The sequence below is a fragment of the Mirounga leonina genome, unplaced genomic scaffold, assembly GCF_011800145.1.
Source record: "Mirounga leonina isolate KUSES-001 unplaced genomic scaffold, KU_Mleo_1.0 Mir_126, whole genome shotgun sequence".
Classification (NCBI taxonomy): Eukaryota; Metazoa; Chordata; class Mammalia; order Carnivora; family Phocidae; genus Mirounga; species Mirounga leonina.
This window is the reverse complement of record NW_023270314.1, coordinates 17,428,189-17,448,530: the sequence shown is the minus strand read 5'-3', so window position 1 is coordinate 17,448,530 and position 20,342 is coordinate 17,428,189. Positions and strand designations below refer to the sequence as shown.

The 20,342-nt window shown below is 37.0% G+C and overlaps 1 protein-coding gene and 1 long non-coding RNA gene across 6 annotated transcripts in view; one reads left to right on the top strand and one right to left on the bottom strand.

Moving 5' to 3' along the window:
- Positions 1 to 10,433: 10,433 nt before the first annotated feature.
- On the bottom strand, positions 10,434 to 15,694 carry LOC118008640. Its single transcript, XR_004678737.1, has 3 exons — positions 15,317 to 15,694; positions 13,611 to 13,682; positions 10,434 to 10,703 (listed from the first exon to the last, which is right to left on the bottom strand). It is a non-coding gene; the product is annotated as an uncharacterized LOC118008640 (long non-coding RNA).
- Positions 15,695 to 15,964: 270 nt separating this feature from the next.
- Positions 15,965 to 20,342, top strand: part of USP15 (ubiquitin specific peptidase 15) — a 127,855-nt gene continuing 123,477 nt past the window's right edge. For 2 of the 5 annotated variants that reach the window (XR_004678734.1, XR_004678735.1), the window contains exon 1: positions 15,978 to 16,099. Coding sequence is in view for 3 of the 5 variants with exons in the window: in XM_035002247.1 (XP_034858138.1) it covers positions 16,011 to 16,099 (89 nt within the window). In the remaining 2 variants the exon portion in view is untranslated. Of the gene's footprint in view, positions 16,100 to 20,342 lie in introns of all 5 variants that reach the window. The other 3 variants (XM_035002247.1, XM_035002253.1, XM_035002249.1) reach the window with 3 other exon arrangements.

The following is a 20,342-nucleotide window of genomic DNA, read 5'->3' as shown; positions in this document are numbered from 1 at the left end:
CACTACATCTGAAACTAATGATATACTATATATACAATGTATATAAGGCTTATATAATTATAGAAGCTGAGAAGTCTTATGATCTGCTCTCTGGAAGCTAGAGATCCAGGAAAGCCACAGGTATAAATTTTAGTCCAACTCTGAAAACCTGAGACCCCACAGAAGGCTCAGATGAGGTAAGTCCCAGTCTAAAGACAGGTGAAGACCCATGTTTTCTGTTCAAGCAGTCAGAGAGCCATTTTATGTCTCTTCCTCTTTTTTTTATTAACTTATTTTATTTAAATTCAATTAGTTAACATATAATGTATCATTAGTTTCAGATTTAAAAGATTGCTTCAGGGGCGCCTGGGTGCCTCTGTTAGTTAGAAGCCGGCTGCCTTCGGCTCAGGTCATGATCCCAGGGTCCTGGGATGGAGCCCCGCATCGGGCTCTCTGCTCAGAAGGAAGCCTGCTTCTCCCTCTCACTCCCCCTGCTTGTGTTCCCTCTCTTGCTGTCTCTCTCTCTGTCAAATAAATAAATAAAAATCTTTTAAAAATAAAATAAAATAAAAGATTGCTTCAATTCTATGTAATAATTGAATGTTTTGAAGATGGTAGAGCTGTTCTAGAATGACTAAATGAAAAAAAAAGGCTGGCTTAGTTGCTTGCAAAAAGATAACTGACAATCTAAACATAAATTACAAATATAAAGATCTACTGAAGTGGTCTAATTGATAAGTAAACACTGCAGAGATAACAAATAATAAAAACATTGCAGAATAGATCACACTGTAGATTAATATTACTTCGGGTTTTGGGGGTGACTATTTTTTTTCTCTTGGTTTTTTGTTTCAGGTTTTTATTTAAATTCCAATTAGTGAACATATAGTGCAATATTTGTTTCAGGAGTATAATTCAGAGATTCATCACTTACATACAACGCCCGGTGCTCATCACAACAAATGCCCTCTTTTTTTTTTTTTTTAATATTTTATTTATTTTTGACAGAGAGAGTGCACAAGCAGGGGAAGCAGCAGGCAGAGGGAGAGGGAGAAGCAGGCTCCCTGCTCAGCAGGGAGCCCGATGCAGGGCTCGATCCCAGGACCCTGGGACCATGACCCAAGCCGAAGGCAGACGCTTAACCATCTGAGCCACCCAGGTGCCCCAACAAATGCCCTTTTTAATACCCATCACCCACTTAACCCATCCCCCACCCACCTCCCCTCCAGCAATCCTCAATTTGTTCTCTATAGTTAAGAGTCTGTTTTATGGTTTGCCTCTCACTTTTTTCCCCCTATGTTCATCTACTTTAATATTACTTTGGAATTCTGTATTTGAAGAATTTAATCTAAGTGTACATATCCTATATAGTTGAGTTGGGACTCAAAGTGAGTATTAGGTATTCAAAAATATATATTGATTGACTTAATTAATTAATAAATGTTTCTTTCCTTTTTATATATAATATTATTGTTATAGAAAAGCAAATCAGTATGGTGGGGTGAAAAGTACAGTGTAGTAGTAGAAAACATAGGTTCCATTTCTCTGTACATAATAGCTCTATGATTAGAGCAGGCCACATGCCCTCTTTGAACCTCATTTTCCTTATACATAAAGTGTAAAAATATCTTTCCTTGCCACCTTACAAAGTTAAAGTCAGAATAAAATAAAATGAATATATATGAAAGTATTTTGAAAATCATAAACCACTATGCTGTTAAAAAATATCATTTGTACTAAAAAAAATATACATGAAAATGAGACCCTCCAATAGCAAAGAGTTTTACTGTAGGAAATATATTAGGTAGGATAAAGGTTGGGCTACAGTAACAAAGTGACCCAAAAGTACAGTGTCTTAAGCAAGATAGAAATTTGTCTCTCACCTAGAAGTCTATATAGACAGTCCAGGACTGATATAATGGCTTAATGATGGAGTTCCAGACTCCTTGTATCTTTTTGCACTGCCTTCCTCAATAGGTGGCTTCCAATATGTGGGGAAAGGTGGTAACTCTAGCTCCCACTATCATCTCCAATTTTCAGCCAGCAGAAAGGAGGAAAAGAAAGGGGGGAGTGATAAACAGGACCCTTTCTTTTAGGAGCATAAATAAGTTTCACACATCACTTGTGCCCACATTCTATTAAACAGAACAAGAATATAACCACAGGTATTTGCAAGGGAGATTAAAAATCATGATGTAATTCCGTGTTCATAAATTGGAAGACAAATTGTTAAAATCATAATAATCCCCAGATTAACCTACAGATTCCAAGCAATATTGATCAAAATCCCAACTCACTTCTTTAAAAAAATTGAAAATTGAATGTTAATATTCATATGGAATTTCAAGGGACCCAGAATAGCCACAACAATGTTGAGAGAGAAGAACAAAGTTCATGGACTCACACTTCTTAATTTCACAACTTTTTACAGAGCTACACTAAGGCAATGTGTTACTGCCATAAGGATAGACAAAGAGATGAATGGAATAGAATTGAGTCTTCACAGTTATGGTTGATTTTGAAAAAGGGTTCCAAGACAGTTAAAAGGGGGAAAGAAGAGTATTTATAACAAATGATGCTAGGACAATTAGATATCCACATGTCAAAGAACTAAATTGGACCCTTTCCTCAGACCACATACAAAAATTAACTTAAAGTGGATCCAAAGACTAAATATAAGTTCCCAAGCTATAAAACTCTGAGAAGAAAACAAAGTCACAAATATTTAGGACATTGGATTAAGCAATGGTTTCTTAGAACACCAAAAGAATAAAGCAACAAAAGAAAAAAATAGATAAAACTGAACATCACAAAAATGAAAACTTTTTTGCTTCAAAGGACACCAACAAAAAGGTGAAAAGATAATTCATAGAATGGGAGAGAATTTGGGGAAATCATCTATCTGATAAGGGTCTAGTAGGCAGAATATTTAAAGAACACTTAACAACTCCATAACAAAAAGACAAATTACCTGATTAGAACATGGGCAAATCAATCTGGATAGATATTTCTCCAAAGAAGAAATACAAATGACCAATAAGCAAGTGAAAAGATCCTCAACATCATCAGCCATTAAAGGAATGGAAGTCAAAACCACAATGAGATAATACCTCATACACACCAGGATGTCTATAATAAAAAAGACAGATAGTAACAAGTATTGCTGAGGATGTGAAGAAATTGGATTACCAGTGGCAATGTAAAAGAGTCCAGCCCCTTTGGAAAACAGTCTGACTGTTCTTTAAACCATTAAACATAGAGTGACCATTTGACCCAGCAATCCCACTTTCAGGTACATACCCAAGAGAAATGAAAATGTAAGCCCACACAAATACTTATACGTGAATGTTCATAGCAGCATTATTCACGGTAATCCAAAAGGGGAAACCCAAATGTCCATCACTATGAATGGATAAATTAACTGTGTATATCCATACAGTGGAATATTATTCAATAAATAATGAACTACCGACATATGCTACAACATAGATGAACCTTGAAAACATTATGCTAAAGAGGCCACTCACAAAAGACCACATATTGTGTGGTTCTACTTATGTGAAGTGTCCAGAATAAGCAAATCTCTAAGTGTAAAAAATAGATTCATGGTTGCTTAGGGCTGGGGGATGAGGAGTCAGGGTGATCACTAAGGGATGTGGGGTTTTGGGGGAAGGTAATGACAATATTCTGAAATTGATAGTGGTGATAAATGTATAGCTCTGTGAATATACTAAAAGCCATTTGATTGTACACTTTAAATGGGTCAAATGTATGGCATGTGAATTATATGTCAGTGTTTTAAAGAAAGAAAAAAAAAAGTTTGGTTGTGTGGCCATGTGTTCAGCTGAAACTTCTATTGCTATGGAAGAAAAGGGGAATATATATTTGGGGACAGTAAGCAATCTCTTACATAGGGAGTACTATAACTTTTGGCACTGTTAGTTTCTTTTTTTAAAAAGATTTTATTTATTTATTTGACAGAGAGAGACATAGAAAGAGAGGGAACACAAGCAGGGGGAGTGGGAGAGGGAAAAGCAGGCCTCCTGCAGAGCAGGGAGCCCCATGTGGGACTCGATCCCAAGAACCCTGGGATCACGACCTGAGCCAAAGGCAGACACTTAAGGACTGAGCCACCCAGGCGCCCCTGTTAATAAGTTTCCAATTTAGTATCAAATCATGTTACATTAAGAATGCCCAGCATCACTCCCTGCTCAACAGGGAGCCTGCTTCTCCCTCTGCCTCTGCCCCTCCACCCCTCACCCCCCATCCCCCCGCTGCACGCTCTCTCTCTTTCAAATAAATAAATAAATAATTTTGTTAAAAGAATGCCCAGCATCAATACAGTAATTTATTGAATTAGTGTGATATTACAAGAGCAATGAAGTTAAGAGTCAGATTATTTGAATGCTAGTCCTGGCTCTACCCTTTACTAGCTTTATAACCTTGATAAGCCACAGTCTCTCATTGAAAAGGTAAAGATTAAACCAGATGACTGCTACAGGCCCATTAGGTTCTAAGATCATTTGGTTCCAACTGTACAAATTTATCTTTTCACAGGTTGTTTCCTCCCCATTTGCTGTTTCGAGTCAAGCACTTGTTTAGTGTGTTTCCTTGAGTGTCCTTCATGTATATCACCCACTTTAAATATTGTTTAAATAATATTTACTTCTCATCCTCAAATAGTTGATCTTTAATTTTCTTTGTCCTTTCCAAGTCTGTATTTTACTATATGAGGTACTAAATGTGAATGAGAGCTTTTCTCCTCAACAGTTATTATAGATTCTTAGGGCTGAATTCAACATCAGGGTAACAAATCCAAAGTCCTGACTTTAAAGATTTTATTTATTTATTTTGACAGAGAGAGAGAGAGAGAGAGAGACAGCGAGAGAGGGAACATAAGCAGGGGGAGTGGGAGAGGGAGAAGCAGGCTTCCTGCTGAGCAGGGAGCCCGATGTGGGGCTCAATCCCAGGACCCTGGGATCCGGACCTGAGCCCAAGGCAAATGCTTAACGACTGAGCCACCCAGGCGCCCCCAAAGTCCTGACTTTAAACAGGAAAACATTCAACTACAACTTTAAATATTGTTAATGAAGGAGATTCCCCGAATTATTTGGCAGTAATTTCCAAAGAAGAAATTTTAGTTATAGCTAACCCAAACCCTTCAAATCCATCTGTCTCCAATTAAGGGAAATTCATCTCTAAATACCATTTTTCTAGATGTTTTGCTCTTAATTATAATTACACTTAATCATTCTTAGTTATTTAAAAAGCCATGTTTATATTGCCATAGTCTCTGTTATCTAATAAATATTTTTCAAGACTCCTCTGATTCCCATGTTATATTCCTTCTTACCTGTCAAAATAGGAGAATCTAAAGGACTTAGTTTCATAAATCAATACATAGGAACCTTCAGTACTTTTTAGGGAAGTCATGTTTTCAATCCCATGGGTCTCTAAATTGCTCCTATGTATGCTGTACTCACAGAAGGGAAATGGGCCCAGGAAGAAAAGACCATGTAAGCTCATTTTGGGGTGGGGTGGGGGTAGGATAGGGGAGCGGTATCCACTGCCATAATACACAATGGGGAATGTTTAGAAATAAAAATAATAATTACTGATTTTTCATTTTTGTTGCAGTCTTTTTCTATAGAAATTAAGATTTCTCAAATGACTACTTAACTGCATAAAATCATCTGGGGGCTTTGAACACTGCAGATTCCTAGTTGTGACCTCCTAATTTTCTGATTTGGTAAGTACTGAAGAATGCACCATTTTTACATATCTCCTACATGATTCTTATGTACACTAGAGTTTGAGGATGACAGCAGCCTACAAAAAAAAGTCTTTTCCTCTTTTCAGTGCTTCCAGAATGAAATCAACTTTTAATAGTAAGAGTTTCTACTATGGTGATCCTTATGCAGTAACAAAGACTATGATCCTTAAAAATATAAAACTACCAAGGTTTTGGCACAGAATCTGCAACTTATTACAATTTAAATTGTCATAGAGAAATACATGTGGTTCACTACACAGATTATTTCATTCTGTCTGCTTAAAGATTATCTGTAATTATAATTATCTATATGCTATAGTATATTTGTATTATATTTATATTTAACCATTTATGGCTTAAATCTTAAATTAGGCCTTTCTATATAGGCAGCACATCTCTTTTAGCAGAAAAATTGTTTACTTTTACACTGTTTAATAAAAATATTTATCATTTGGATACACAATTCTTAGCAGTTTAATGTGTTTTTTTGTTTTTTTTTTTTTTTAAAGATTTTATTTATTTGACAGAGAGAGACACAGCGAGAGAGGGAACACAAGCAGGGGGAGTGGGAGAGGGAGAAGCAGGCTTCCCGGCGGAGCAGGGAGCCTGATGCGGGGCTCGATCCCAGGACCCTGGGATCATGATCTGAGCCGAAGGCAGACGCCTAACGACTGAGCCACCCAGGCGCCCCAGCAGTTTAATGTGTTTTAACTGATGTCTGATTTACGTACTAAAAAGGAAAGCCCAGTGAACTATAAAATGGTTAATGTACACACAGCAAATAGAAGAAATTATTGACTATGAAATCAATCCACTGATATAAGCCAACATCTTCACTGAAGAAATTATATTTTTTAAAAGAAAAAAATCCTATTTGAAGTGATGACAGTTACAGTATGTGAGTTATACTAGAGTTATGCATTTAATTTACTGGGATTAAATAATCCTAGAGGGCTAGGGAGAAAAATCATTCTATCAAGAATGGACATTCCATTCCTGCAGCTACAATACAATTTTATTCTTATCATAATGTCATTGCCTGAATCTGGGCAAAATTAATTGAAGAAGCCAACCTATCTCCTTAGACTAATGCTTCCCAAACTTTGGAAAGCACAAGAATCACCGGTATGCTTGTTAAAATGCAGAATTCTAAACTTTATCTCCCAGAGATTCTGATTCAGTATATCTGGAGTTGGGCCAAATAATCCACATATTAAAATGCACCTTAACTGTTTATGATATACAGCTGATCTACAGACCCCACTTTTAGAAACACTACCTTAGGCTGAGATGATTTTCTTTTTTAACCCTCCAGCCATGAATCACTAAATTGTACAGGTGAAACTAGTATTACACTGTATGTTAACTACCTGGAATTTAAATAAAAACTTTTTTAAAAAAGGAAAAATAAATAAAAAGTTATACCAAAAAAACAAAACAAAATAAAACAAAAACAGTCCATTGGATAATTAATACCTGTAGGTGGCCAAAAGAAGGAGCAAACTCCAACGGAGTTCCATCATCCTCTTCTGAAGTTCAGATGAAGAGTCGTATTCCTTGTTAGATACCTTGCTTCCTTTTTTTTTTTTTTTTGAGGCGAGGAGCCCTAGAATTTAATTTGGGATATCCAAGTCTATTCTTAAGCAAGAATAAACAATACTGGGGCACCTGGGTGGCTCAGTTGGTTAAGCGACTGCCTTCGGCTCAGGTCATGATCCTGGAGTCCCGGGATCGAGTCCCACATCGGGCTCCCTGCTGAGCAGGGGGTCTGCTTCTCCCTCTGCCCTCTTCCCTCTCGTGCTCTCTGTCTCTCATTCTCTCTCTCTCAAATAAATAAATAAAATCTTTAAAAAAAAAAAAGAATAAACAATACTTAAGAATAAATAATACTATTTCTATAACTTTAAAGGAAATATATAAAGAATTCTTCAGTTGATTTCATCATAAGCTTTCCTCTATATCATTTTGTTTTCTGAATTAATTTGTGCAATATGAAAACAGAAGGCTAGAAAATGCAAACCTTGTTAAAAATAGAAGAATTTTGGAAAAAGTTCCTTTATTTATTTTACAAGGCTGATAGTTCTGAAGTTTTAATTTTCTAACTTCTTTTAATTCTACTTCAAGAGAAAAAAGTTTGAAATTCATTTTTCTCTGAAAGGGTTGAAAGAAACTTACAGTATAATGCCATTTACATGAGTCATTCAAAAGCAGTTACAGCATATAGAGTCTAAAGGGCATTACTTGGGGCGCCTGGGTGGCTCAGTTGCGTCTGCCTTTGGCTCATGTCATGATCCCAGGGTCATGGGATTGAACCCCCCATGGAGCCCTGCATCGGGCTCCCTGGTCAGCGGGAGGCCTGCTTCTCCCTCTCCTGCTCCCCCTGATTGTGTTCCCTCTCTCTGTGTCTCTCTCTGTCAAATAAAGAAAATCTTTTAAAAAAATAAAGGGCATTACTTAAAGGCACTCAGCCCTTGCTCTACTAAAAGCAGGGTTTTTTTTTTTTTCTTCTTACCTTGATCTACTTCTATTTTCTATTAACCACTTTAAGTAGTCAGTAGAGTTGAGTGTTATTCTTAGTTTAACCTGCCTGCAAAGACATTTCATTCAATAAGTACTTATCAAGGAACCACTGACCACATAAAGTTTTACCAAATGCCTTGGGAGACAGGAAGAAAGAAAGGGAGGGAGCAACTAAAGGAGGGAGAGAGGGAGGGAGGAAGGAACGAGAGAGGGAGGGAGGGAAGGAAGAAGGGAGAGATGGAGGAAACAAGGAAGAAAATTTTGGCCATGTGTATTGATTTGTAATCTATCTTGGCTAGCAGTTATATGTATTATCTAGCTCTATATGTACTTACAGATCTATTCCTAAGTCACCTTGACTCAATTTCCTCTATGATCATGATTGGCTAACAGCTGCTTTAGCTTCCCTGCACTGATTCAGCATCTGTATTAGTAAGTCTTGATAGCATTTCTTTTTCATGGCATGCCAATAATTATTCTACTACAACATGTCTAAAAGCTGTTTGGGGATCTACTGTTATCTATCCTTGGCTTATACCTGGCCAGCTGAAATGTAATCAGCACAATTTATAAGCTCCAGGCCCCCACGTTTGATGGATATTTATTATAATTTGATGCTAAGAATTTGGTGACATTGCCTACAAAGTTAAAATAATCTCATAATCACTTGGGGCACCTGAGTGGCTCAGTTAAGTGTCTAACTTTTGATTTCAGCTCAGGTCATGATCTCAGGGTTGTGAGATGGAGCCCCGTGCTTGGCTCTGCACTGGGTGTGGAGCCTGCTTAAGATTTTCTCTCCCTCTATCTCTGCCCATTCCCCACCCCCCTCCTCTCTCTCTTAAAAAAATTATCTCATAATCACTGAAGACCTTGGTATGGCTATTACTTTCTGTACTATATTAGTTTTAGAGCTCATTGCTAAAAATATCTTCCATATTTTTGTCAACTAGTAGTTGACTCAATTTCTTATAATTGTTATCCATGACATATATGTGTAGTGATACAGTGGATGGACACATTGGTCAATTTTAGATCTAAAAATATTTTGCTTTGTCTTAATTTCCTTAGGGTAGGCTATTCTACTGTCTGTATTAGTTTTCTATTACTACTATAACAAATTACCATAAACTTAGTGGCTTGAGACAACATAAATGTAGTATCTATTTCTATGGTTTAGAGGTCTAATACAGGTCTCACAGGCCTGAAGTCAAGGCACTGACAACACTGTCCCTTTCCAGAGGCTTTAGAATAGAATTCATTTCCTTGTCTTTTCCTGTTTCTGGAAGCCATTTACATTCCTCAGCTCATGGCCCCTTTATTTCATCTTCAAAGCCATACCTCCATTGTCATCTTTACCTTTGACCACAGCCAAGAAAGTTTCTCCACTTTCAAGGATTCATGTGATTAGATTGGGCCCAATTGGCTAATACAAGATAATCCTCCCTTCTCAAGGTCCTTAACCTTAACCAAACCTGCAATGTCCATTTTGCCACATAAGATAATACATTCACAGGTTCTGGGATTAGGACATTGACATCTCTGAGAAGCCACAATTCTGCCTTCTGGGCTGTCAGTCTATAGGTAAAATGACTGTGACACATGCATTTGATCTGTTATGTATCTCTTCTTTTGTAATTAGAGAACCTTCATAAGCATGTGAATACTTTTCTGTTATATTCTACTATGGCTTCCAAGTACATTGTTTTATCCTTCAGAATACCTACACAGAAAAGACTGTGGGTAAAGATGGAATTTTAATATTATCCTTCTTAGCCCCTTTAGTGATTGGTTTTCTCTGACATGGGATACCATTAATTTTAACACAACTGTCTATGTTATTGCATAGCAGCTTTGTGATTTTAATGAATTTGCTTAGACGTTTGTTTAGGAACTGCCCCAGCTGATGAGGGAAAAAAATTCCGTAAGTAATTGATACTATATATTGAGCTCTATTAAGAGTTTCACATTCATTATTTCATTCTCTTTTTACTGAATCCTATGAAATACATCTATTATTCTCATTTTACAGATGAGGAAACTAAACTTTTCAGTGTTACAGAACTAGCAAGTAGCAGAATGGGGCATTCATATATAGGTCTTTCCAATCCCAAAATGTATACCCTTTCCATTATATTCTATAAACATTTCCACAAACATTAAGTTAAATTACATGTAGCAGTGTATTATTATTTCCTGCACATCTCATGAATCCTTCCTAATATAGAAATATGACAAATATATTACATAATAGCTTTGGGTCACTGATTTCTAAAATTTTAGAAATCCATCACTGATATAGTTCAGAAGGATCTAAACAGTAGTTTGCTGGCTAGCAACAGAAAGCAATGGTAAATATTTTATAAAATCATCTTCTTGAGGTCTTCTAACAGGCCCTTAATAGGGTCTGTAGTGTCCTATTGCTTAGAGATACCTGGAAGACAAAATCATGAAAAATGCCTCATTTAATGTTTACATCACTCCTGGAACATACATGTATTCTTTAAGACCTACTATTATATTATTCTAAAACTCTTTGTAAGCAGTTTAAATCTTTTTGCTATTTAAGCCAAAATGAAGAGAAGGACTGACCAAATAGAAAAACTGAATAATAATTCAGTCATCTCTTGGGAGAAAACAAGTTAATCTCTCTGGAACCTATATAGTTGCAGAATCAGTGGATCATTACACAACTCTCTACTTCACGTTGGATGTGTAGATTTTCAAAATCCATGAGCATAAAAGAAAATCTTTTTAAACTCTTGCACAAAACTGATATAAAGTAAAAATGATCAAGTATATAGAGTTAAGATCAATATTTTAACTTGTTTTATTAATTAAAATATTAGCATATCTAAAATGATTTTGCTTTCTAAAGTTCATTGATTATTTTGAAGTTTGGGAAAGGACTCGGAGGCTGCTTAACATTTCTATTTTTTTCATGAAGTGATTATTTATCAACCTTAAAATCTGTCAGTAAATATAAATAAGTATAAAACAGGCAGATTTTCCCTACTAGCAACCTTGATTCGATCTATATCACTTGATGTATCACTATATTGATCTAGGATAACCCAATTCTTTCTTGGAAAAGTTTCCCACCATACAAGTACATTTCATTAAAAAATATCTAGGAACCACAGGATGTACTATGTCTCTTAAGAGTTTTTTGTTGTTCATGATAGAATTCTAGACCTATAAAGACTATTTGATTTGTTTATTGATTCAATTCAGTTTAGTTCTATTGTCATTCAGTGAGTATCTACTATATCATTCAGTGAGTATATCAGCTATACCATAGGCTGACATCAACCTTCAGGGTAGTGTCAGCTTTCAGAGCATTTTGTGTGCACTTCCAAAAAGAATTCAAGTAGCAACTCAGATTAATCAATTCCCAGACTTCATTCCCGTGTTAAAATGAAACTTTCCAGATCCCTTAGGGTAGGAGATATAATTTTGTTTGTTCTAATTTTTTTAATTTAAATAACTTGGGACACCTGAGTGGCACAGTCGGTTAAGTGTCCGGATCTTGGTTTCAGCTTAGGTCATGATCTCAGGGTTTTGATCTCAGGGTCCTGAGATCGCTCCCCGCATCGACCTCTGCTCAGTGCAGAGTCTGCTTAAGATTCTTTCTCCCTCTTTCTCTGCCCCTGCCCTCCACTTGCTTTCTCTCTCTCAAATAAATAATCTTTTTAAAAAATCTTAAATAACTTTCATTGCAGCAGACAGTTCATTAGAGTCCCCAAAACTTCTTACTATCTTACCACAGATTTGCTTCACCCGTTTACATTCGTTACATAGTCTAACTCTTGCAAGAATTTGAGTTTTATCCCTTGAAGAGTCTAATCACCTTCTTTTATAATGAGGAAACTAATGCTCAGGGAGATTAAATGACTTGACCAGCGTTACCCAGCTAGTTAGTAGCACTGAGCCAAACTCAAAATCCAAGTATACTAGCCCTTTGTACAAGACATTGTATTCATTTCACTACTTTTTCTTTCTCTTTGTTAGAACCTAACATTTGCCTGAAATAAGGAGCCTCTTCATTTTTGTTGTTGTTTTAAAAACTGTATCATGTCACTTAACAATTTTTATTCATATCTCAAGTTTCAAAATATCATTAACAGATTAAACACTTTACTACATACTGTTTTGGTGTTTGCACTACTCCCCCGCCTTTCCACTGCCTTTTAGCTATTTAGAGAGCTAGTAATGGGAGAAGGGAATTATAAAATTACAAAAGAGAAAAGAATGGTTTAGAGGGGTGAATAAAATCAGGGGGAGAAGGGGTTATCAGAGGGAATAACTGTAGAGGAATAACAAAGTAGAAGGAAAAAGTGAAATAGTGCTTACTGAAGACCAAACATAGTAAGAGTTGAAAAATAAAGACAGCAATGTATCAATCATTGTTCTTTTCAGGGATGTGTTTATTCTGGAAGATTTTTCCTTAGGCTCATGTAGCCAGCATCAAACAATATTGTGAGTTAGACAAAACTTGTCTTGGACTTCTCTGTATTTTCTTCCATTCAGCTTTTTAAAAATAAAAACACAGTGTTTTTTCTTTTTTTCTCTGGTCCATCCCAGCCTGAAAACTGGCTCTCATTTGACACCTCAGTTTAAACCTTACTCTCTCCCAAAGTATTTCTATTTGAAGTCCTTTTAATTGGTGTGTATAAGAACCTCTCTGAAAGGGATTATTTTAACAGTGAGTAGAGAGGGGAATTATTTGAAGATCAAGGAACCCTTCTTAGAGTATCTCTAATTTCAAAACCGAGTCTGCCTTTATGTAAGGTACACTTTGTTCATATCCAGCCTATTTCTTAAGTTCTCAGCATACTCTTTTCCCCTTCTCAAAGCCCTAGGTTAAAGTTTTAGTGGACGAGAAAAGTGTGAGAGAATGTGAGAATATAATGATGATCACCAAGCAAATAGTACATTCCTGCAAAGTTAACTAAGGGAAGCATCAAGATACTGATTCCATAGAAGCAATCTAAGTCCCGGCTTATATTCAATTATCTATGTGATGTAAGAGAAAGTTAATTTCTCATCAATTACTACCAATTCAGAAGGGAAGTGGACCTCGACCAATTCAATGTTTATGAAAAAATCTCATTTCTCTTCATAATTGAAAGAAGCATGAGTGAAATAATCAGAATTTCCATAAATTAGTAAACTGAGGTCATTAGAAAGTTGACTGCTATAATCAAATCAATTTCACAATATACGTAAATAAACCATTATGCTGTATGCCTTAAACTTATACAGTAATATATGTCAATTGTTTCTCAATAAAACTGGGGGGGGGGGGATCATAAAGATTGGTAGAAAAAGTAAAACTTACCCAAATTTCTAGATTCTGGAGCTAGACTTCCTGGTTTCAAATTTGTGTTCTGTCAATTGCCTCAATCCACCTCTGTGGAATAGGAATAATAATAATACCTACCTCATAGGGTTGCTGTGAGGAGCAAGTTAATATTTTAAAGTGTTTGGAACTGGTCTTGGAACTCTGTAAGTGCTTACTAAATACAATACTATAACTGTTATTTCTTTTCTGTCTCTGACGGCAACTAATTAGGTCTACAAAATGGCCTCATAAATCTGATGTATAATTCAAATTAACATTGAACTTACATCTGTAGGTCCAGTTAACTCATTGCCTTGACTGTGGTGCCAATGAAAAGGTTACTTTACTTTGTTGCATGGGTACAGGCTTCAACATTCCAAATGTGCATCTTCTTTGAAAGGCAACTGATAGAGGAGTGTGCATGAGGCATCATTTCTCAATTATGCTATAAAATGATAGAATGGTTTTGACTTCAAAGTCTATGACCATTTTTTCACAGCTTTACTGAGATATAATGTATATACTATACAATTCATCCTGTCACCAGTAAGCAACATTAGCGTTCACTGATTGGCTCTTATATCTCAGGCAATAAACACATATTGTTTCATTTAATCTTCATAAAAATCCTTTAAGGTAGATACTAGTATCCCTAATTTTATGAATAAACTAAAAGTTAAGTACTTTGCAGCTAGAGGTTGAGGTGAGGATTTAACTGTTGTTCGTATAGCTCCAATATTCTTCCCATATCATGCTGCCTCTCCTTGGAAAATTAATTTGTTGTCTTTCAGAGGTTGGCCGGGGCGGGGGAGGAACGTGCCCTTTGATGGCACTCATGGTTAGAGGAACTAATTTTTTTAACCTGTCATAAGAAAAGCCAAATAATACAAGAAATAGCAGTAACTGGAAGCTGCTTTCAGACTCTCAAATCAAGGATGACATGATAGTGCAAAATAATTTTATTATGAAGAAAATAAGCAACTATGATGCTGATACACACACTATCATGCCAGTATACACTACTTTAATTTGGAAGGGCTCAGTACTTCTTTCTAGCATAATTGCATCCATCTTTATTGCATTCCCACCAAATGAGTTAGACATTAAACATGGGGAAATGAGAGATCATGCAGGAATTCTTATCCAGTTTTTAGACTTTTCACATAATTTATATTATCCTAAAGTCAAATTTCTGGACCTCCTCATGCTTGGAAATATTTAAGCCGTTTTGCCACAATTCATTTGAAACAAATATTTAGGTGGTTCTTTTTTTTTTTCCTTTAGGTGGTTCTTATGTTAGGTAGCATGATGCTAACCACCAGCTGTACAGATTTAAAAAGGAAGAAGAAGAAGCAATAACAAAGATGAATCCAGTGCAGCCCAGTTACTATTTAGGGTCAGGTTTTCAAAAGGAGAGGTAATCAGTATGCTCTAGCGGACAGAGAGCACGCGGGGTTTGGAACTTGGGTTATAAACTTACCTCTCCACCTACTGTGTGACCTTAGCATTTGATTTTTGAGACTCGATTTCCCCACTTGTAACATAATTGGCTACAATAAAAGCTGGTATTACTAAATAATTTTAGGTAAACACACATGGGAAGATGTGTTTTAAGAAAATGTTACTCTATAACATCGAGGATAGAGGTTTCCTCGCACGTTTCCTTCCTTTTTAGTACCTGACATTCATTATTTGATACATACTTCACACCGTGTTCACCGAGGAACTGGAACGTGTTTTTCACTGCAGTTTGGCGTCTGGGTGTGCCTGGGGAGGCGTCACAAAGAGCCTATAAAAGGTTTCCACCCACAGCAGGAGTCGAGGGCAGGAAGGAGCCCAAGAAGGGCACTGAGGCCAAGCGTTCGGTTTCGGATTGTTCTTTGTCTGGGCCAAAATTCACCGAGTTTAGGCTCTGCGACGAGCAACGAAAGGACTAGTGCCTCAGAGCTGTTAAAATTTTCTGCCATATCTTAGCCGTCCGCACGCCCCCCGCCCCGCCCCACCCTCAAGCGTGAGTGAACGCGCAAATAAGGGTTTTCAGGCGCCGGTGAGAAAGAGGGAGGGAGGCAGAAGTCGAGGATGGACGGGGCGGTGGCACCGCTCTTGAGAGAGAGGACCGAGGGCCCCCGCAGCGAAGAGTTAAAACCTGGCTGTTCCGAGCCAGAGGAGTCCAAGGCGAGATGCTGGACGCGCGGGGGCCGACTGGGGGCAGCAGACCACGGCAGCGTACTCGGCCCGCCCCCGGGACCAACTCTTGTCCCGAGGCGGCCCCCCCGCCCCAACGTCTCTTTTGGTTTCGACCTGCCGCCTGGGCGGGGCCGCGGGACGCCATTCCCACAATGCTCTGGGGCGTGCCGCCGCCGTCGCTGCCGCCTCCGCTACCGCTAGTGGAAGAAGATGGCGGAAGGCGGAGCGGCGGATCTGGACATCCAGCGGTCTGACATCGCGACGCTGCTCAAAACCTCGCTCCGGAAAGGGGACACCTGGTGAGAGAAAGGGGTTGAGGTGGCCGCGGTTGCGGGAGGATGATGGAGAACTGGGCGGGAACTGCGGGCTGGTGTCTTTCGCTAGTGACAGGTGCGGGCAGGTCCGGCGGCGGCCACACTGGGCAGCAGGATTTTGGCTGCTTGCGAAATGTTGGGGCAAAGATTGGACCCGAGATGAGGGCCAGGGTTCGTGGCTTGTCGGGGCGTGCTGAGAGGCTTCAGAGGAGCGGCGACGGCGACTCATACAGTTCTTTTCGTCCTCTTTCCTTCCGTAGTGCCGCTCCCACCTCAGGCCTTCCCGAATGATAGGTTATAGTCGTTCGACGTGAGTCTCTCAGTTTTTGACAGGTCCAGGTCCCGCGGCTTATCAAGATCTTACCCTCTTTCCTTCCCCAGTCATTTCCTTTCCCGGCATTGTCGGCATTCAAGTTCCTTGTTATTCTGATTCTTGTATTCTTCCGGGAGGCAGGCTGCAGGATGTTTGCGGTTCGTACTACACAGGTGGCATGTGTCAGGGCGCCACTTAAGAGAAAGAAACCCTAGTTTCCAGTTCCTTGTCAAAAGGAGGGAGAGGAGTACGGAACCTTAGGCTAATGAGAAATACCACGTGGTCTTGTGCTTTAGTGGAGGCTTGATAGAAACCGGCAGCATTTCTCTTAGAAGCGCAGCCCTTCCCTCCTGTTTGAGGGATAACGTAGGCCTGCAAAAAGTAGATAAGTCCACTTGAGGTTTAAGTCACTTGCTAATATTCAGACTTACAAAATACCAAAGGATATACTTAAAACACTGAAGGAAGTATGTGTAGTTTTTAATACTTGTCGGTCATGGTAAGTGGTATTCAGAATAACTTAAATATGTGAATATGTCACATAAAGAGCTGTTTATTAGGAAAGACAGTGTGCTTCTTTACTATAATAACAATTATTTTCATGTCCCATTGTGACCATAACAGTGGTATATAATTTACAGAGTGTTTTTTCCACGTACTCCTCTGACTTAGTGGAAGGAACGTAAGATTTAGACCTAGTTAGATCACCGTTTCACCACTTAACCTGCAATATGACTTTGAGGAGAGTTAATTTAGGTTATTGTACCTCGATGTCTTCATCTATGAAATGGAAAATAATAATTTCATTGTAGGGGTTTTATCTTGGTTCCGTGGAACATTCTGAAATATTATCTGTTTATGAGATAACATAAAATTTTAGTTACTTTATTGTCACCGCCATTTACTTCTGATAAAATGCTGTAGTATTAGGACATTTTCAAGTAAGCTAGTAGATGGCAGTCTTGGGACTTGAATTTAAGTATTTTGATCTAAGTCTTGGTACTTTTTTCCTACTCTGTTAGGCTACGTAGATTCTGTGTTTATGTGATAAAAATCCCTAAGGGTGTAAGCATACACTTGTTGCATTACAACAGAAAATATGATCTTTAGATGATTTAATAATCATTATTGTTCATGTAAGTGTGAGATGTTTATTCCTGTGCAGGAATTGGATACTTCCTAGGACACATGTTTACCTTGGTCTGTGGATTATTAAAGTTAAATTAATCCTTGCTTCCTATGTTTTGTTAAAGAACACTTAAAGATTCTTAATTCACCTAGCCTATCACCACCTCATAAAAAGATAGATGTGGATTTCCATAAAATAGAAATCTATAAGTTTAAATATGGCTATTATTCAGGTGGATATTCTTTTTTAATGTATGTTTTTGGTATTCTGAGTAATAATTGGTGGTGTTGACACTATGGGATGATAGGAACAGTATGTGTATTGGGGGCATTAAACTTTGACATTTTTCAAATAAAAGTATTTTTGCTTTTTCACAAAGTTACTGTAAATCATTTTAAAGATCTGTTTTAAAGAATACAGGAAGTCCATAAATTTGAGTCTTCTCAGTGCTTTCATTTTAAAGAAAAGGAAACTGAAGCCCACATATTTAGATAACAGCAGAATGTGGAAATTTTTTTTTTTTAAGATGTATTTATTTGAGAAGGGGTGGGAGGGGCAGTGGGGGAGAGTCCTTTTTTAAGCAGGTTCCCCACTGAGTGGGGAGCCTGACGCGGGGCTCAATCTCACGACCCTGAGAGACCCTGAGATCACGACCTGAGCTGAAACCAAGAGTCAGATGCTTAACCAACTGTGCCACCCAGGTGCCCCAGAATGTGAAAATTTTTGTCCTTGATTGATTACCCCTCTTAGTTAAAGGAAAAAAATGCAGGAGCAGGATGGTACTGTGGATTTGCAAAAACCAGTTTGGTTTATATGTAAGCCAGTTAATTTGCAATTAGGTGAAATCTGTCAAAAAAGGAAATAGTTTAGAGCAAAAGTTTGATTCAGAGTTTTAGGGAGAATAATTTGAGAAGTACACATTTCATTATGTATGCATGATTACAGAACTGGTAAAGATTTAATAATTGTTACTTGGGCTCATGTTTTTGGGACTCATTAAAACTTGTTTTTAACTTGTAAAAAAGTTATTTCTATTTTTAATGTCTTTTTAAAAGATGTTTGGATTAGTCATTTATGGTTATTTGGGCAAATCCAGTCCGCTGTTTTATAGCTGAAATGGGCCATATGCAGATGGGACATTATCTTGGTATATGTGTGTAACCATCTTGAAAAAGACTGATGACTATTGAGAAAAAAACGGAAGGTTTACTATAAGTTTATTCTTGAAAGCTTAATACTAATATTTGATGTTATGGTCAAGTGCCTTAAAATGAATAAACTAATGAAAATGAAACTATTTTCATTAAGTAGTTTGTAAGCACTTTTTGAATAAGGATTGTTTGATAGTTCTCTGGTAGATAACTAACAGGCAATATTTGATTCTGCTTGAAAACTAGTTTCTGTTTATTTGTAAATAATGAATGATTTTTATCTGCCAACTGAGTTTCTAGAGATGAAAGTAAGTACACAAGTCTGAGACGAGGAAGAACAAACTTTATGATATGCTTAATACTAGACTTTATAGTGACAAGTCAAAATTGATGCAGGAGAGTTATACCTCTTAAAAAGGTGAGGTATGAAAGTGACACTGATCTGCGTTAGAAGGAGTATAAAGTAGTCTCATAATGCTGTTTCTTAAACTGTGTTTTATTTTATTTTATTTTTTTCTTAAACTGTATTTTAGCTCAAAGGAGGTATTCAGAAAACCATGAACAAGATTAAGATTGTTTGAATTTAGTAACTATAGAAATAAAGATAAAGGAACTAGAACTTGTTTAACTTAGATTGAATGAAAGTTAAATTGATCTTCAGATACTTGGTTTCTCTTGATGAGACAAAAGGAAAAATTATTTTAAGTACATTACATGTTAAGTATATTAGGGATAGAGGAACCTATTTAAGGGGGATGGGTAATTAAATAAATGAGTTACAAAGGCAAGTTGTGGGTTAAGGAATACTCTCTTTGGAGATATAAGTAAACAGATAACTACAGATCATCAAAATCACTGCTTTATTTCCCCATTTTTATTAAATGTTACTCTTCTACCAGTCATTTTCACTAATTTTTTATGTATGATGTTTTAAATTTTTATGTATGTTCAATGGTATTGCATAGCTAACTTTACAAATTAAATTTTGTGTGTCATTATTGCATAAACCCTAATAACTCTAGTAGATTTAAGGTACTTCAGAGAGTAACTTTAATTTGTATTTAGAGTCATTTCAAATATGTATGGTATTTTTGTTTCAATAAATAGGCAAGGAATAGTCCATCAGATCATTGAGGTTTTCAGATTAGAAGACATTCAGTTTTAGGGCTTTGCTTTGATTCCTACTCTTTTACTTAGAAATCTTTTGAGGCTTTATTTTATATGGTCTCATATGTTTCTGTAACTTTGATTAACACTAACAGGAAATAACCTTAAAATGACAAATCAGCTCATAATGTAAAGGGACACTATTAATGTAAACTCCAAATTGTTTAGTATATACTTGTTCAAGAAATTTTTACATTATTATTACTATAAGTATTAATTTTAGTTGTGCCAAAGTGTTAACCACTAAATTAGGGTATATATCACATCATTTGCAGGAAATGAGACCAGAAAGCAAAACGGGTTTTTTTAGTGTTGGTAAATTGGTGAAAATAAGGACAGAAATAGTGACATTATTAAGGTGTATTTTTTACATTTTAGTTGCTTAAAATATAGAAAGGCAATTTTTCCTAATTTAAGCCTTATTATAAGTTTTTAAATCACTTCTAAGTTGTTAGTGAATCCAAAATT